This window comes from Protomyctophum parallelum (genome assembly GCF_964188405.1).
Source record: "Protomyctophum parallelum genome assembly, chromosome: 10".
NCBI classification, from domain to species: Eukaryota; Metazoa; Chordata; class Actinopteri; order Myctophiformes; family Myctophidae; genus Protomyctophum; species Protomyctophum parallelum.
The window spans coordinates 32,653,929-32,670,655 of NC_139704.1; the positions used below are offsets into that span (position 1 = coordinate 32,653,929).

The following is a 16,727-nucleotide window of genomic DNA, read 5'->3' on the forward strand; positions in this document are numbered from 1 at the left end:
CGGTTGGTTCCCAGCGGGAACCGGTAACTAGTAACTAGTAACTAAAGTTTTCAAATAATTGTAGTGAAGTGAAAGTACAAATTGTGGCTCTGAGATGTAGTGGAGTAGAAGTAAAAGTACTGGGAATTGGAAATACTCAAGTAAAGTACAAATACCTCAAAATGTACAGTACTTAAGTAAAAGTAATTAGTTACTTTCCACCACTGCCTGAGTGTGAGTGACCCATGCACTCAGCGCAAAAAAAGATGTAAATGCGAGAGCCAATTAACTCACCCTCTTCCGCAGGTTGTACGTGAGAAGCAGATTCCTCGAGAAGTGATTGGAGAAAGCTGTGTAGAACTCCAGCACCTTTTGCAGAGCGTCTCGTTTGATGATGTGAAGGTCGCAGTATGTCAGCGCTCGTACGTTGGCGCACGCCTGGGCCAGTGTGACCTCTTTCCAAAACACGTCCCCGAAAACATCCCCCTTTCCTGCAGAGCAAGAAGAGACATAACTCAGCTTTGTCAGGTCCCCTATTACTTTCTGCAAGTGCAGCGCACTTCTTCCAAAGTGTTATCTGTTGGGAGAAAAAAATATTTCAGTCTTTGTCTGAGGAAAGGATAAGTGATCTGTGATTGATATGCTATGTTGTCTGTTCTGGCCTGTTGTCACATGGTCTCCAATCATCTTCATGCAGTATACTGAGCTCAGACAAAACTGTTCTAGCCAGTGTGACACAGATCAAGTTCTTGATAATAAACCATGATGTATTATAAATATTTTGAACTGGAACAGAATCAACTGCTTTTCGTAACACAATAGTAAATGTACCTACAGTATGCTTGACTCCTTACAGTGTGTCTAAATTAGCCTGGTATTACCACCTGGCGAGGGGGGAGGGGTTTACCCAGGATATGTCTAATGCCTGAATAAGAAAAATCATATATATACCTTCAGTAACACCCCTCAAAATGACATGATGATGGTATAGAATGCAGACATTGTAATAATTTCAAATCTTTCGACTAGTTTAGTAAAGGTATTCAAAAAAGGGAGTAAGGATGCACTTGGATATACCCTTAGTTTAAATCAGTGCTGGACAACCATGTCCGTTTGATCTACCAGTAGATCTACAGAGTAGAGAACTTGAAAACCCGGATGAAGCCATCCATTCAATTATTTGATAGCAACGGTAAGGGAAATAAAAGGGGGATATTTAGATTTTCAGAGCAGCATAGAGGAGCACATGGTCCTAGTACAGAAGGAAAGCTCCATCTTGTGAGTCCTTGTATTTTACATTTTGTCTTAAGAGTGCCATTAGGCTAATGAGAACCTGATTCATACTGTAGCAGTAACAGGTTTATCATCGGAAGCTCCATTACACTGAAGTGAACCCTCCAAAGACGCACAAGCAGCCTAAGAGAATATTGATTGCTCCAAAGACAAACCAACAGCAGGTTATTGATGGAAATCAGTCAAGGCTACAGTATTCCATCAATAAGTGTACCATCAATTAATACAGTATACAGTTTGGGCTTATCAAAGCATGCTTTTTAAATGGCCACTTTAGTGAGAAAGAGCATGGCAGGGTCACGCTTATACGAAGATGCATGCAATTTCCATGCTGTTAAATTATTTGTGTGTGTGCAATATCGTCCCTTATTGGGAAACTATAAGACTTGTCTTTTGAACTGATAAGGGACACACTTTGTTCCTTTTTGGGGGAATCAATCAATGACACACAACTTAAAAGTTCAAATAGCACATAGGAAAAAGGTATACCTCCTCTAGATATTGTTAACAGTGGCCAAAAAGACTATCACAATAAATTGGCTAGGAAAGCACCCTCCATGAAATTAGAGACATGGAAGAAATTACTTATTTGGTGAGGCTACAAAATGAGCAATTTATTAAGAAATGGACACCCTTCGCACGCATCGAGATTTAACATTACCAAGATGTATTTCTACAAAGAGATTATGAATGTTTAATGTGATATATGATTGTGGGTAGATGCGCACTGTGACAGTATTTATAAAAACATGTATGGTACGTTCTGTAACTCACTATTTATCATTCTCTTTGATTGATGGACCCCCTCCCTTCCCCTCCCTTTTCTTTTCTCTCTTTTTTTCCCTTTCATGAACGTTGACTGAACTACTCGATACATTTCTTCACTTTATTATTATTATTATTGTTAGTATTAGTATTTATGATAACGGCAATGATGACGGCAATGACAATAAAAACAATAAGTTGAAAAAAATAATAATAATAAAGGTTTTAACTTTGAACCACTTAAACCCTCTCTAGACTCAGTAAACTGAACCTGAGTTGTGTCTGTACTTGGACTGCTTCTTTCGGTCTACCGTCTATCTACAAGCCCACAATGTTGTGAGTTTGTAGATCTGCTATTTTAGGCTAATGTTTCCACCAGAATATGGATGCTGGGGTTCAAGTGGTTAATATCGACGTCCCATATTTTTTCTTAGCAAAAAGGCACGCAGAATGGGGACTGCCCATAGATCCGAAGTCCCGTTAGTCCGAACATGCACTTAAGGTTGGCGAACATGCACTGCTCCCGTGCTTGCGGTTAGGTTTAGGTTAGGGTTAGAGATAGGGATAGTAATTTCAGAACAATGAACCTTCTGACTAATGACACGGCACCCGCAGAAAAAGGGTGTCCCTTATTTGAATTTCAGGTAGTTGGAATTGGCAAAGCTAATTGTGTTGTGCTTGTTTAAATTAAGGTTAAATATGCAGTTTTGTAATATGCAGATCAAATAGAAATTAGCGAGGTAGGTGCAAAAATCCTATTGGGACAAACGCCATCATGTGTCCTGAAGGGGGTCAAAAGGCGACTGCCCATAATTCCGACATCCCATTACTCCAACTATACGTGGCTTTGCGTGGCGGTTTGGGTTAGGGATAGGGTTGGTAATGGGAGGGAGGCGGACCAACGCAACGCCGGAATAATGCGCAGTCAACTATGACACTGCACCAGGCAAAAAGGGGAATATATGATTTTACAATTCTGTCCCTATCTGGACATAACTCGGACAGCGCTGAGTTGACTCATGTGGACTTTGACATGCTCGGCATGGCTTCTTGCTCGCCTAAGCTTGCTCGGCGGTGCCTCCCTTGGCTCAAGTCCAATGCCTTTTTTGTCGGACTGACTTTGTTGGACCGTCAAAAACGCTGGAACTGGACTTATCCCCCCCCCCCTTCCTCCAGGGTGACACATAATCTCATGGTTTCCAGCATCCCAATTCTGTCTCTTGAAAGGACATGATGCAAAAACAAACTAGATTGAAAAAGGTTTAACTCACCTAAAATGGCCACCACCTCATCATCCTGAATAACCTCCAGTGATCCTGATACCACGAAGCAAAGGCTGTCCACACTTTCCCCCGCGTGGTAGATCAGGTCACCAGGCGCGCAGTGGATTGTCTGGAACTCCATGGCCAATGCTCTGAGGCACCCGTCACTCGCTAACCGGAAAGCTGGATGCTCTTTAAAAACCTTCCGGTTTAGATGAACGCAAATATCCGCTCTCATATCTTTGGGACAAATCTGCAACACCTGGGAGGAGGAAAAAGCATGCGGAATTGGTGGGTTGATGGATTCATGCTCTGCGACTCCATGATGATGAAAAAACGACTACCAAGTCCAAAACTACTGGAAGTGATATGCCTTGCCAATAAATAAACTAAAATAAACTAAAAATAGCTTTTGTTATGGTCAAACTAAAATGTTTATTAACAGGAAATGCCTTGTTTGAGCATTTCCTTCTGAGAGCAGTTTTTGTAGGCATTAAAGGGACACTTCGCCCTTTTTGGCAAAAAAAATATATACGTTAATGACGTTTAGAAGATTTAGAACACTTTCCTGGGGGTCTTTATGTGTGTAATATGTGGTTTTAAATATTTTTGATTTTAGCAGTGAGCCCAGTGTCTCTGATGTCATGGACACTAGGCTCACTTACTTCCTGGACTACAGCCCTCCCCCTGTCCAGGAGCAGTGCACCAAAGCATTATTTGTTGATCACAAGGGTTGTTTACTTTCCTGCTGGCGCAGCTACCATACGTCATGTAGACACGTCAATATGATTGACAGACAGTCCCAATCCAAAGTAACTTGAAAAAGGGGACGGCTTTCTTCAGCGATTGGGCTACAGAGATCCCAGATGGAAATACGTTGTGAAACAAAATGTGATTGTGAAGCAAGCGTCTCTTCCATCTGGCGGAGTCAGGTTACACCCATGGTACACCAGCCTTCTGATGCTATAGCCTAGAGTGCACCACCATTTTTTGGGCAGTATATGTGCCATGCTATAGCGGCCTACCCTGAGCGCATCCCATCTTCTGGCTAGAATAAGTAGTTCACTGTAGATTGAACTTATTATAGCCTATAGAATAAGTAGACCCCCCCCCCCTGACAAAATTTGAATACACAATACTACTTGTACACCTAGTCACCTATTATTCCGTTTATAGGCCTACTTCCTGTTTACAGGAATTAAGAATATGAAAGCATTGAAAGCATGAAAGTATTGGATTCCTGTCTGTTGGTCAGTGTTCTGGCATTGAGTGAGCACCTTTTGTCAGATTCATTGCACCTGGGAACCGTCTCATTTCAGGTGGGAAGGATTAATTGAAATGTGACTAAACTGCAACACTGGATCTCAGAGGAGTGATACTGTACACTGACCGGCGCAACCTGTTTGTGAGGGACTACTTGTTGGGGATACTCGCTGCACAGATAATTTTATGGACTCTTACTTCCCCTAACCATTTAGTCTAGCTTTAGTTTAGACTTTGTGAAACCTGCACGTTTGAACGTTTTTTTTCTTGGTGTGCAGAAAGCCTAATTTCACTCTATATATGTTGTGCCTGGGACCCACATTTTCTTGTTTTGTGCATAGAGGAACTCGTTTTCTGCCTTCTAGGTCTGTGAGAGACTATAGACCACAACATATATAGGTAAGGAATACCGTATGCGTTAACTCTAAGGCTTCACTCACACCTTTCCATCAAGCATACAACATTGATGCATGCTAGATGTAAGCAAAGGGTTTGTTTACATCTTGCCCAATGGAAGTCACATGGTTTGACACAACATTTGTGTTGTATGGCTTTCGGCTGTGTTTCGACTGCCCCCCTAGCTCCCCCTCATACAACAAAAATGTTGTGTCAAACCATGTGACTCACATTGGAAATGAATTGAGAGCTTGCATCAGTAAACAAGTCTCATAACAACAAGCATATACATCAATCTGTTGTGCACGTGTGAGTTAGGCCTAACTGTGTAAAAGGGAAAGAAGTCCTGTATGTTTATGTTATGTTCAAAGGCCAATAGCAGTGCTCTTGTTATTGAACAGCATGTTGTTCAAATACTGTATTCCACCACCACACAGTGCACAGCTTGCTGTCTGTTATAGGGCATTACTTTAAACCAAATCTCTTTGAAGGTGAATATCATGCAGAGACAGATTAAGTGACGATTTTAGACCTCTGGTTCGGCCTGGAGCCTGTTGATAAAAACACACATACATGGCTTTCAGTATGCAAAACACTCACGGCATGTCACTATTATGTGTGGAAGGTGACCCAACAAGAGACTAATTAAAAATAAGTTCTCCACAAGATCTGTGAGAAATGGAACGTCAAGCTTCAGTGACTGCTACTTTGTATATTTGCCACATCGTTTACTTATTCATTACCAACCAGGCAAGCTAGAACAAGAAGGGAGGCATTTGCTTATGTGCCTGTAACTGAGAAATAAGAATAACTGTGATCGTGAGGGACAGTATAGATGAATGAATGCATGGCTTACAGATTGAGATACCTTTTCAGTATCTATACCCCGCGACATCGACCACGTGGATGCAATGTAGTCCATGACTCTCTCGCTCAGACCCTTGGGGACCTGGTAGAGCTTCAGGAAGTCCCGGACGCTGTTCAGCATCTCGTGGTAGCGGTTGGTGTTGGCGTACATCTGCTGGAAGATGGTCGTCACGTTACCGAAGATTGTGGCATAAAGAAGGGCTGCAGGGGGGAGAGACAGAGCGGAAAGCTGCATGAAACCATTAGTGTTTTTCTCACCCGGCCGGTGCTGTCTATGGAGAGTTGAGCTTTTGCACCATTCGATGCTGTAGCAATTCGTTTAATTAATTTAAGCATGGATGAGACATTCCCTTCTTGTTACATCATGTCAGACTCATCACTCTGCATAGACAATGGACAACAAATAGGCTACTGCCTACAAATACTGCCCACGTAATGACACATGGCATGTACTTGCACTTGCTATGCGACACGCATGCACACAGACAGACAGACAGACAGCACGCACATGCGTGCGCACACGCACGCACACACACGCGCACACACACGCACACACACACACACACACACACACACACACACACACACACACACACACACACACACACACACACACACACACACGCACACACACACACACAACACAAGTTGGTCATTAAATAGAAACATACAGTATATGATTTGGACTGGAATATTGCAACAGCTGGGGTGTGTTTGGATCAAAGGCCTCAGATTCTGCTGTGTGTAGTGTAGTGTTCTCTGGGCAATGAGCACCTAATTAGCCCCGCTGCTAGAAGGTTTTGAGAGGAAATGTGCACACACACGCACGCACGCACACACACACACACACACACACACACACACACACACACACACACACACACACACACACACACACACACACACACACACACACACACACAACTGCACGTTTCAATTGTCCAGAGATAATGACAGCAACCTGTGTGTTTGCATTCACAGGCGTGCAAGTGCACGTCGTTTGTGCATGTTGTTTGTTTACAACACAATGCATATGAAATGTCGGAAAACTGTACGGGGAATATTGCAGATAATTGCTATAAACTGCTCAAGGCCAGTGAGAGCTATAGACTGGAATCCCTCAATGTACAGTAGCCTACAGGTACAGTACAATACAGCACATGTTGATTGTGCACTGTCTTTAATGCACGTTAGCAAGAATCAGTGATTAAACTGACATCCATCTCCATCTTCAACCGCTTATCCGTAGTCGGGTCGCGGGGACTACAGCTCCACCAGAGTGCTCCAGACTTCCCTCTCCAGAGCAACATTAATGACTTCCTCCTGGGGGATTCCGAGACGTTCCAAGGCCAGTGAGTCGATGTGTTTCCTCCAACTGCGCCTTAGTCTGCCCCCCTGGGGTCTCCTCCCAGTGGGAGACGCCCGAGAGGCATCCTAACCAGATGCCCGAACCTCCTCAGCTTGACCTTTTGGTGTTAGCATTATGTTATGCTTTAGCTATTGAAAAATAGCAGATCTACAAGCTCATAGAGCTTGTAGGTCTGCTATTTCTGAAAAATCAAAGAACGACTGACATATATAGAAACATAGCTTTTTCAGAAAACTGTCAGGATTCAGAAGACATTTTTAGAATCTGATCTCAGGTCAAAATGATAAGATCAATAAAAATAAAAATAAAGTGTTAATAAAAAAGGGCTAATAAGGGAGATGCCAGCCACCCGTCGAAGAAAACTAATTTCGGCCGCTTGTATTCATGACCTTATTCTTTAAACTGACAATGAAAGGATAAAGGAGGGATTTAACTATTGATATTTTTTATCCCCTCCTTGTTGTTAGAATGATAACTACAGTACCATGCAAAAGCTGCTTTGTTCGAAAGTCAGTTGTCAGAAAGTAAGGCCCCTGGCCGACAGTTGCTATGGCAACAGAACATATGTATACCTCCACCCCCCCACCGCACCCCCCACCCCTCCGATCCACCGTCACACTATGATCTGCTGCTGCCAACACCGATCCGCTGGTGATGGTAAAAATAGAACACTATATCAGCACATCCATATTTCATAGAAAACTGCCGTGGTACTAAAAAGGGGAGATTGCAATTCTCTGAACAAGTCTGTGTGGGCGTGGGTGTGATTTTCCACATTCTCTACGAGAATTTGGCTCTGGCGACGGAATAAAAAGCTCTCTGAGAGTTTGACGGTGCCCTGCAGGGAGCCTATGTTCATAATCTGAAAGGCGGGCGCCGTCACGACCTCATCAGAGGGATGGCGGCGGTGGCTGCATGCAGAAGATATACATGTACAGCAGAGCGTGCAGGTGAAGAGTTATTGCAGTGGGATTGCAGGGAACCCTGGGATGAATTGATCCAGTGGTGCTGGTATTGCTTGGAGTTGCTACTCTCTCTCTCTCTCTCTCAATAGCACTCTGCCTGCGCTCACAGATATAATGGCAGTGCACTGTATTATTCACTATACACCATAGACACCTTATCCATTTTTAATATGAAAAATACTTGCTGCACAAACCTGCTCTCCTTTTCTTTCACCTTTTAGATGTATTTTGTCAGTGATAGGGGGCTCTCCTGACGAAATGCAGAAGGGACAGCTACAGTTGCTTTCACTCATGGTTAATTGTTTATGTAATTATTCCTCAACAAAATGAGCTGTGTGATACCCTTATAGCTCTCCTGATTATTTGTTTTGACAGTGTAGTATGAACATTGCTGACATTGTATGTTGAGCCTTCCAGACATACATTCTTTATTGATGGTGTAGATTAAGCTGTCCGCTTAGAAACTATATATTTATAGAATTCTAAAAAACCCACGTCACCTGGGTCTTGAATATTCTGATTGGCCTGGGCCGTGGCTCAGCGGTCCAGGCACCTTGGCTGGTAGTCCAGTCTGTCAGTGTGCCATCTCTCTCCCCCTTTCCTGTCAGCCTACTATCTGTCCCTCTATAAAATAAATAAAAATAAAGGCAAAAGCCACAAACAAACATTAAAAAATATATATACATTCCGATTTAAAATCCCATAAAAATGAAAAAGAGAGTCCAGCAAGTGGCGCTGTATCATGTATGAGGGGATGGCATATAAACCTCAGGCCGGGAGCGAAGGTAATTATTATGAATGGTGTCTCTGGTAATGCAATGTCGTGGTTTGGTTTCCTTTGTTATTAATTGAGGAACTGTAACAGTGATTAAAGGCTAGTCTTGGTCTGTAAGATGGCTTCCCTGGCCCAGGCCGTAGCGTAACGGTCTGGGCACCGGACTGGTGATCCAGTCGCGGTGTGCCGCGGGTTCGACTCCCGGACCCGACACGGCCCTTACCGCATGTCATCCCCCCATCTCTCTCCCGTTTCCTGTCAGCCTACTTTCTATCCCTTAAAAAATCAATAAAGGCGTAAGCCGCAAAAAAATATCTTAAAAAAAAAAAAAAAAAAAAAAGATGGCTTCCCATTGAAGCTGATCATTGAAGATGATCATCCCACTGATCATATGATCAGTAATTAATTATGGCCATTATCATATCGTGTATAATTATTTTAGTCTAAGTTGGAGGCAGTTTTGTCTGTCATAGTCCAATGCGGCTGAATCTCGAACAGTCCGGTGCAGTTTGTAGCTACCTTAAACCCATTCTGGGCGGGAACCCCTATTGGTATCTTACCCCCTCAGGCCGGGCACCCATATTTGGGTTCTGTACAGTATGTACAGTATTCAAAAATGTTGAATGCTGCTATATAAATATTTGAAGTTTTTCAGAAACCTTAGGTCAGGATTTAGAGGCATTTTTAGAATCGGCCTTAGGCCTAAATGGGTTAACACCCAGACCCATTTGGTACACAGCAGGTAAACTATCCCTGTTCATGCATCTACAAGCATTGGTCAAATTACTCATGGAACTCAACTTTTATTGTGTTCCAGATTGTGCTGTTCTGCACTTCTGCTGCTTGAGAGAAAACAACAAGATGGCAGCAGTCTCTACGCTGATGGCCTGACGTTTTATCTTTTAATTGTAACTCATGTATACGTTTTGACATTTTTTTCCCCTCTGTAACATCTTATATTTGTCGTGATGTCTGACAGACAGACAGACAGACAGACAGACAGACAGACAGACAGACAGACAGACAGACAGACAGACAGACAGACAGACAGACAGACAGACAGACAGACAGACAGACAGACAGACAGACAGACAGACAGACAGACAGACAGACAGTTTGTGAAATAGGCCATGTAAGAATACTGGTTAGGCTTTTGTTTAATATATTTCTTCAATAATGTATTACATTACCCAGTCAAACTGGGGAACAGAATTCCATTTAGGTATTTTATTTGAGACCATAAACAAATGACTGAAATATAGGAGGGGAAACATGACCTGTGTCCTGCGGGCCTGGGGATGGTGTATGTGGCCAGCAGTTATTGAGCTGCTACTAGCCCATTTAGGCCTAAAACAATTGTTCTAAATCCTCCAGTTTTCTGAAATAAATATTTTCACGATTAAAAAAAAATAGCAGACCTACAAGCTCGTAGCGCGCCACTCGGTGGTGCGCTACGAGCTTGTAGATCTGCTATTTTCCAATAGCTAAATTATAACATAATGTTTAAAACACCAAAAGGGGTTCCCGCCCAAAATGGGCTAGATGCAAATCTAATCTTGTGGTTTGTTACAATGATACAAGGCAACAGACGTCATTTATAAAAACTGCAGGGATTCCCCCCAGTGTCAAAGGACATATGATAGGCCTATACTATCATACATGCTGACATAGAACGTCTGCATGAATAGCAACATTATTAATTAATTTACTTTATTTCGTTTAATGATGTGGATGTCATAAGAACCTCTACTAACCTCTATCTGCCCATGCCGTATTACTCATTATGGGTTTAAAAATGCTGTTTTGTTTTGATTGCATTCTATATACTTCATTTTCAAATGACCTATACCGGTATCAAGTAATTGGACATGCTGTTTAACTGAGCATGTGATTATTAAGTTGATACGGTACGTCAAGTTTGAAAGTTTGCCATACATTTAGAACAGACGAAACGGAAACGGTGTCACTGCAATGTAATAATTTGGTCTGATTCTGTGATATTTGACCAGTAATTTCAATACAGTAGATATTTAATTAATACCCCTTTCTACACTGTTGCGGCTGTTGCCATCATAAATCTGTATTATTTTGTGACAGCTAGAAGACAGAAAGAAAGAATGGCTGTCTAATGACAATATGACACTGCAACTCGCACGCAGAAACTCACAATAAGACAGTTACGACAGGTCTTTCAGAAAAACCCTCAAACACTGTTTTATCCTTGTGTTTGTGTGTAGTGTACACTGTGTTTCTGTGTATGAGTGCTCTGCTCGTATACACACAAATACACAAAACACAGTGTACACTACATACAAACGCAATGATATGAAACAGTTTTTGAGGGTTTTTCCTGAAAGACCTGTCGTAACTGTCATATTTAACTTTTTGGCTGTCTCATTTTAAAGGAGGGGTTAATAGCCTCTACTAGCAGAGTAAGTAGGTTGTACATACAATAAGCGACGAACATTTGAAAAGGAATATTGTCAGAGCTATTACATTTAGACCCGAAACCCTGTTGACCTCAGGATACATCACTGAGGATACGTCCCAGGTGCATCCATGCGATGTATTTTTTTGTTATAGTTCTTCTATTTATAGTGACTCATAGGAATAGACTATGTGACAACCAGGTATAGTCTGGTGACCACCGGAGAGACGGGTGACAGCCGGAATGTAGACGGCACCCGGGTGAGCAGTATGGGTTAGCGCCCCAGCCTGTGTCCTCCGTGAGGAGGAAGCCCAACAACCCTCGGTGAGGCCTTTAGGAGGGCCATGCAAGCAGCAAGTGGAGCCGCAACACCATTGCCCACCACTCCTGAATGAAGTGTCTGGTGCTGGGACTCTGGTGCAAAGCACAATTTCCTGGGCCTGGTGAGAGTAGGAGTGGACCTGGTGAGACGTAGGAGGGGCCCGGACAGGAGACAACCCACAGAGCCTAGTCCTTCCATGCGCCAGAAGTGTACCTCCCAGCCCTGGCAGAGTAGTTCTGGAGTAGTTCCAACGGATTATGTGGCCCTGGTTTTGCCCTAGTAGGACTGATTGAGGGTAGCTACTGGGACGTAAGTCGGGACTTGATCACCCCGGCTGGGTCGCCTGAGTGAGGGGTATGATGTTGGTAGACCCGATACCCCGTTGACTTCAGGATACATCACTGAGGATACGTCCCAGGTGCATCCATACGATGTTCTTTTTAGTTATTTATTGTTTTACTTTTTTCAAAAGGAGATGGCTATTTGCTTTGTATTGTACAGGGTAAATACAGTACCATCCAAGGATGGTACTGTATTTCTTTTTATAAATTGCTCAGTCAAGACTGAGCAATTTCTCATTTGGATCAGAAATAGCAATCTTTTCTGAATGCATTTTTATAGAAACACATTCTATCCCAAACCCATCTGAACTGACTGCCTTATGGAAACAATCGTTTAGCTGATCACCTCCGGCCTCTGTGCTAAGAACATCCTAAAGTGCCATCCAAATGTGCGTTCTGCCCATCCAATCAAATGTTAACAATAAATGTTAGGTGAACAAATTGAAAAAATCACACCCGTGTGAAGTGAGGGGCGCTAATATATTAAAGTCTATCTCATGTTGATTAGGTGATGTAATGGTGACGTAAAACAAACGGTGCAAACACAAACATTAAACGCCATTAACAATAAAGGGACAATATGGTGTAAATGACACATTATGACGTACATTTTCCCTTCATTGTCAATGCATTTACAACACAAACATTGAACTAAAGACAAACATTAAACCTGTACATATAGGAGGGGCTAGCGCCCCTCAAAAATAGCAGAGGATACTTCTAGTGGGCCTACCGTTTCTAACTTCTGATGGTGTGGACACTGGGCAACCTACAGCCTACAGTACCTCCTATTGTTCACTTCAGACACAGAGCTCTGGGGCTCCAAATGTCGATGTAAACTTTTGAAACATAGGTGTAGTCTCAGACGCCTCTTATCAGTATAGGCTTAATATGAGTTTCCTGTAAAGGGATTATATCAACATGTAATGATAAAGCCTTTAGATAAGTAAACACTCTCCCCTGTTTGAGTGCCTGACAGAGTCCTCTGGAATTCCAGGAGGTAAATGTAACACTGCCGACCAAATTGAATTACTTGCTTGCATACAGTATCGCAGGATCAATAGAAATACAGTTACAAAAGCGCATATTGAAACAGAGGCTTTCTGGTAAGAGAGCTGTACTAACTGTAAAAAACACAGTGTAGCTGCAGTATAATATTATACATAAACTTTCTTTAGGACAAAATACTGGACCCCCAAGCCTCAATGACCTCTGCCATCGGACAGGAGTCCACTTAAAATGGGCTAAAAAAACCAACGAAAATGTGCCCATCTCTGATGGATTAATAACAGTCTCCAGTGTGAGGAGGCTACACTCTCACCGACCAGGGAGGAGAGACTAGACTACAGGAAGAAACAGCTACAGTAGAAGGGTTCTGCTTAGTACGAAACAGGCTGAAGCCAAACAACATTGCTGTGGACTTCGACTGCAGGGAAAGTTGGCCTGTGTTGATTCAGCTGATCACTCTGTTTCACATTCGATGTACAAAAATGCTGTTATTGGGGAGAATGTTTTAAAAGTCACCATCAAAGCAAGACTGAAGTATTACCAACCAAAATGGTAAATGGTAAATGGTGCATTTATATAGCGCCTTTATCCAAGGCACTTTACAGAGATTGTGCATTACATTCACCCATTCACACACACATTCATACACCAATGGCAGCGGAAACCATGCAAGGCACCAACTAGCACATCGGGAGCAATTAGGGGTTCAGTGTCTTGCTCAAGGACACTTCGACAGTAACTCTGGGGGAGCCCGGGTTCGAACTGGCAACCTTGCGGTTCCCATCCAGGCAGTCTACCCCTGAGCCACCGCCGCCCGTACCAAGTACAATCAATCTGGTATCCCGACATCCTCACTCACTTCAGACAACTCTGTATAAACCATCATGATTCTGAATACCTAGGTGTTCAGAATGAATGAATAGATGTAGGGCATAAACATTATAAGTACCAACCATTACATGGAATCATAACAAACCTGGGGTATCAATGTAGATTCGCCATATTATTTGGAAGGCTGGGCCATCCTAAGTGACCTACCTGGCATGACAAGAGCAAGAGAGCAAAGAGATCCCGCACACTGTCTGGGACTTTCAAAAACGATTCTCAACCAATTTAGGCCTGAGGCTGATTCTAAAAATGCCTTCTAAATCCAGCCCCTGAATCGCAATTCGCTAGCCATGGACATTAAAAAAATATGTTCTTGAATATTAAAGTGAAATTAAATGAAAATTCAGGCCAGTGTTGTTCAGGCTAGGCGGGTGGACCTCTGGCATCACTCGACACATGTCCACGTCACTCCAACCCAGAGTCCCGATGGACCCAGGACCATGGCCACTTATAACTCAAGAAATCACCATATACAAACCCGACTACAAACACTAAACACGTGTCACATGTGCCATTGACAATGAAAGGAGAATTTACGTCATGTGTGTCTGAACAAATCAGGTTTTTGTGGCAACACAAAATGCCATTGACAATGGAAGGATAACTTACGCCATATGTGGACGAGAAAAATCAACTTTTCTAAACATAGTGCAACTGTTTGAATTCAACTCAGGGCTTGTTTATGATTGATAAGAGCGTCCCTCACTTCACACAGGTGTGATTATTTTTGTTCCAGACTGGACCTCTTTCTTTGATTAGATTTTTATATTATTATTATTATTAAACTAATTGTAGGAAATACTAATAAAAAAGTTGACATTTATTTGTGACCTCAAACAAATGGTTCTGTGACCTGAAAATGGGTCCCGAACCACTGTTTGGGAAACACTGAACACTGCATGATATCGGTCCTAAACAGCTGAGTAGAATGTTTTGCTCACCGCAGTATACACACTCCCCTCTCCATGTATGAGCGTGACTGAAATGTAAGATTTATACCCTCAAACAAAACTCTGAATCTGCATGATTCATGCAAGTCACCAAAATGTGCAGTGTATAGCACTATCATGACCCCATTGTGGTTATATTCTTAGAGTGTGTAGCATTAGCACCTCTACGTGCCTCCAAAATTAAAGTAAAAAAATCACACCCGTGTGAACTGAGTGGTGCAACTCCCCCCCCCCCCCCCCCTCTCTCTCTCTCTCTCTCTCTCTCTCACATTAGCAGTCAACAGCGCCCCTACTGGTACTAATAGTCATACTCGTGCTCATTAACGTCACACGGACACATGCAGTAGGTGAACACATGTGAACACGGACATTGCTGTTCCTTGGAGTGGTTGCACCACTCAAAAAAAGTATCTTGACTATACTTGCATACATTTCTTGTTCTATTATGTTACAATAGTTCTTTCTCAATACGCTTTTCCCCACCCAAAATGTAAATCCTGGCTATAATATATAGCCACTGCTCAGAATGTATACTGTATAGCCCACTTTAACCCCAGGGATAGTTTGTACATAATGGAGAGTTTAGTCCCTCATACAAATAAAACATCAATCATTAGCTCCACCTGCCTGATCTCCTCCTGTCTGGCTGTCTTTGCCCAGCTGGTAAACTTCCAGATCAAATCATGCATGCATGTGGTTCAGAAACAATCAGTCTATAGCTAATTTGCAACAGCTTTGTTTTTGGCTATTTTGGGGTTGCAGCTGTGCAGCCTCTCTTCAGACTGACAGTGGTCCCGTACCTTCACTTGTTCTGTCAATCATGAGCGGCAGCTAGCTATAGCGCTGTCAAAGTTGAACAGAATTTAACTTTGGATGATTGCTGTTCAAAAACAGACCACCTGGCCGCCGCTGTTCCATTGGAAAAATGGAAAGCACCACATTAAATGGAGTTGGAACAACTGATGTTCAGGAGGAGGAGAAACGCGCATTGGCCCTGCCCTTCATGCCACTCTCCGCCCTCCACGTCAATCTACCTGCCCCCATTTATACCTGCCCAGTACCACCCAGAATCCTCCATGCTTCGCCCGCCTCGCTGCGTCGCACACCAGCCGCCTCCCTACAGGCTTCTCGCAACCCACCCCCACCCCTTCACCTCCATAGCAGCTCCTCTCCCCGCTCCCCCCAAAGGAGCTACTACATCCACCTCGCCAAAAGTGGATCAAACGATTAAAACAAAACTCTCTCCTCTCCTTATCAGGTTCCTGCGGGGGGATATCGTCCATGCGCACCGTAAGACGAACGCCTTATGACGAACGCCACACGACGAGTGCCATTCGACCTCCTCCCCAAAGGAGGGGGGGTCGGCGACCCCCCCGGAACCTACACATCCGCATTCATTCATCCCTCCTTCATCCCTCCATTTCTTCACTGTCAATAAATTCCTTAAACCTCCCCAATGGCGTGTTTATTCCTACTAGTGAAACACTCATGTTTACTTTGCTAAACAATTAAAAAAAAACAGCGTTGTGCACAGCCCATACAGTGTAGCTGGCTGACACTGGCTGCTGACTACTTGACAAGTGTTGCTCTTTTTTAAGAGGCAGAGCAAGAATTGTTTTTGCAAGTATATGTTTGTGTGCAGACCTGGGAGATGTTTTATTGGGGTGAAAATCCATTGATTTCAAGGTTCATGTTTTAGGTTGTTATTAGAGAAACTAAAAGGTGAGTGTTAATTTTCTTTCATTTGCTGCTTTCTTTTGTTTTTGGGATGTTAGCAGTTTTTGACAGGGGGGCAGGGCATTCGAGCATGGGGCTAAATATGTGTTTTTTTTTTACAAAATATTATGGCGATTAAT

The 16,727-nt window shown here is 43.0% G+C and overlaps 1 protein-coding gene across 1 annotated transcript in view; it reads right to left on the reverse strand.

Annotated features, from left to right (window-relative positions):
• Positions 1-264: 264 nt before the first annotated feature.
• The window catches only part of LOC310866115 (voltage-gated delayed rectifier potassium channel KCNH1), a gene marked incomplete at both ends in the record, with an annotated part of 49,163 nt that continues 32,700 nt past the window's right edge, over positions 265-16,727 (reverse strand). Inside the window, 3 exons of the mRNA XM_083775473.1 lie at positions 265-470; positions 3,309-3,561; positions 5,827-6,026. Coding sequence (XP_083631599.1) covers positions 265-470; positions 3,309-3,561; positions 5,827-6,026 — 659 coding nt within the window. The remainder of the gene's footprint in view (positions 471-3,308; positions 3,562-5,826; positions 6,027-16,727) is intronic.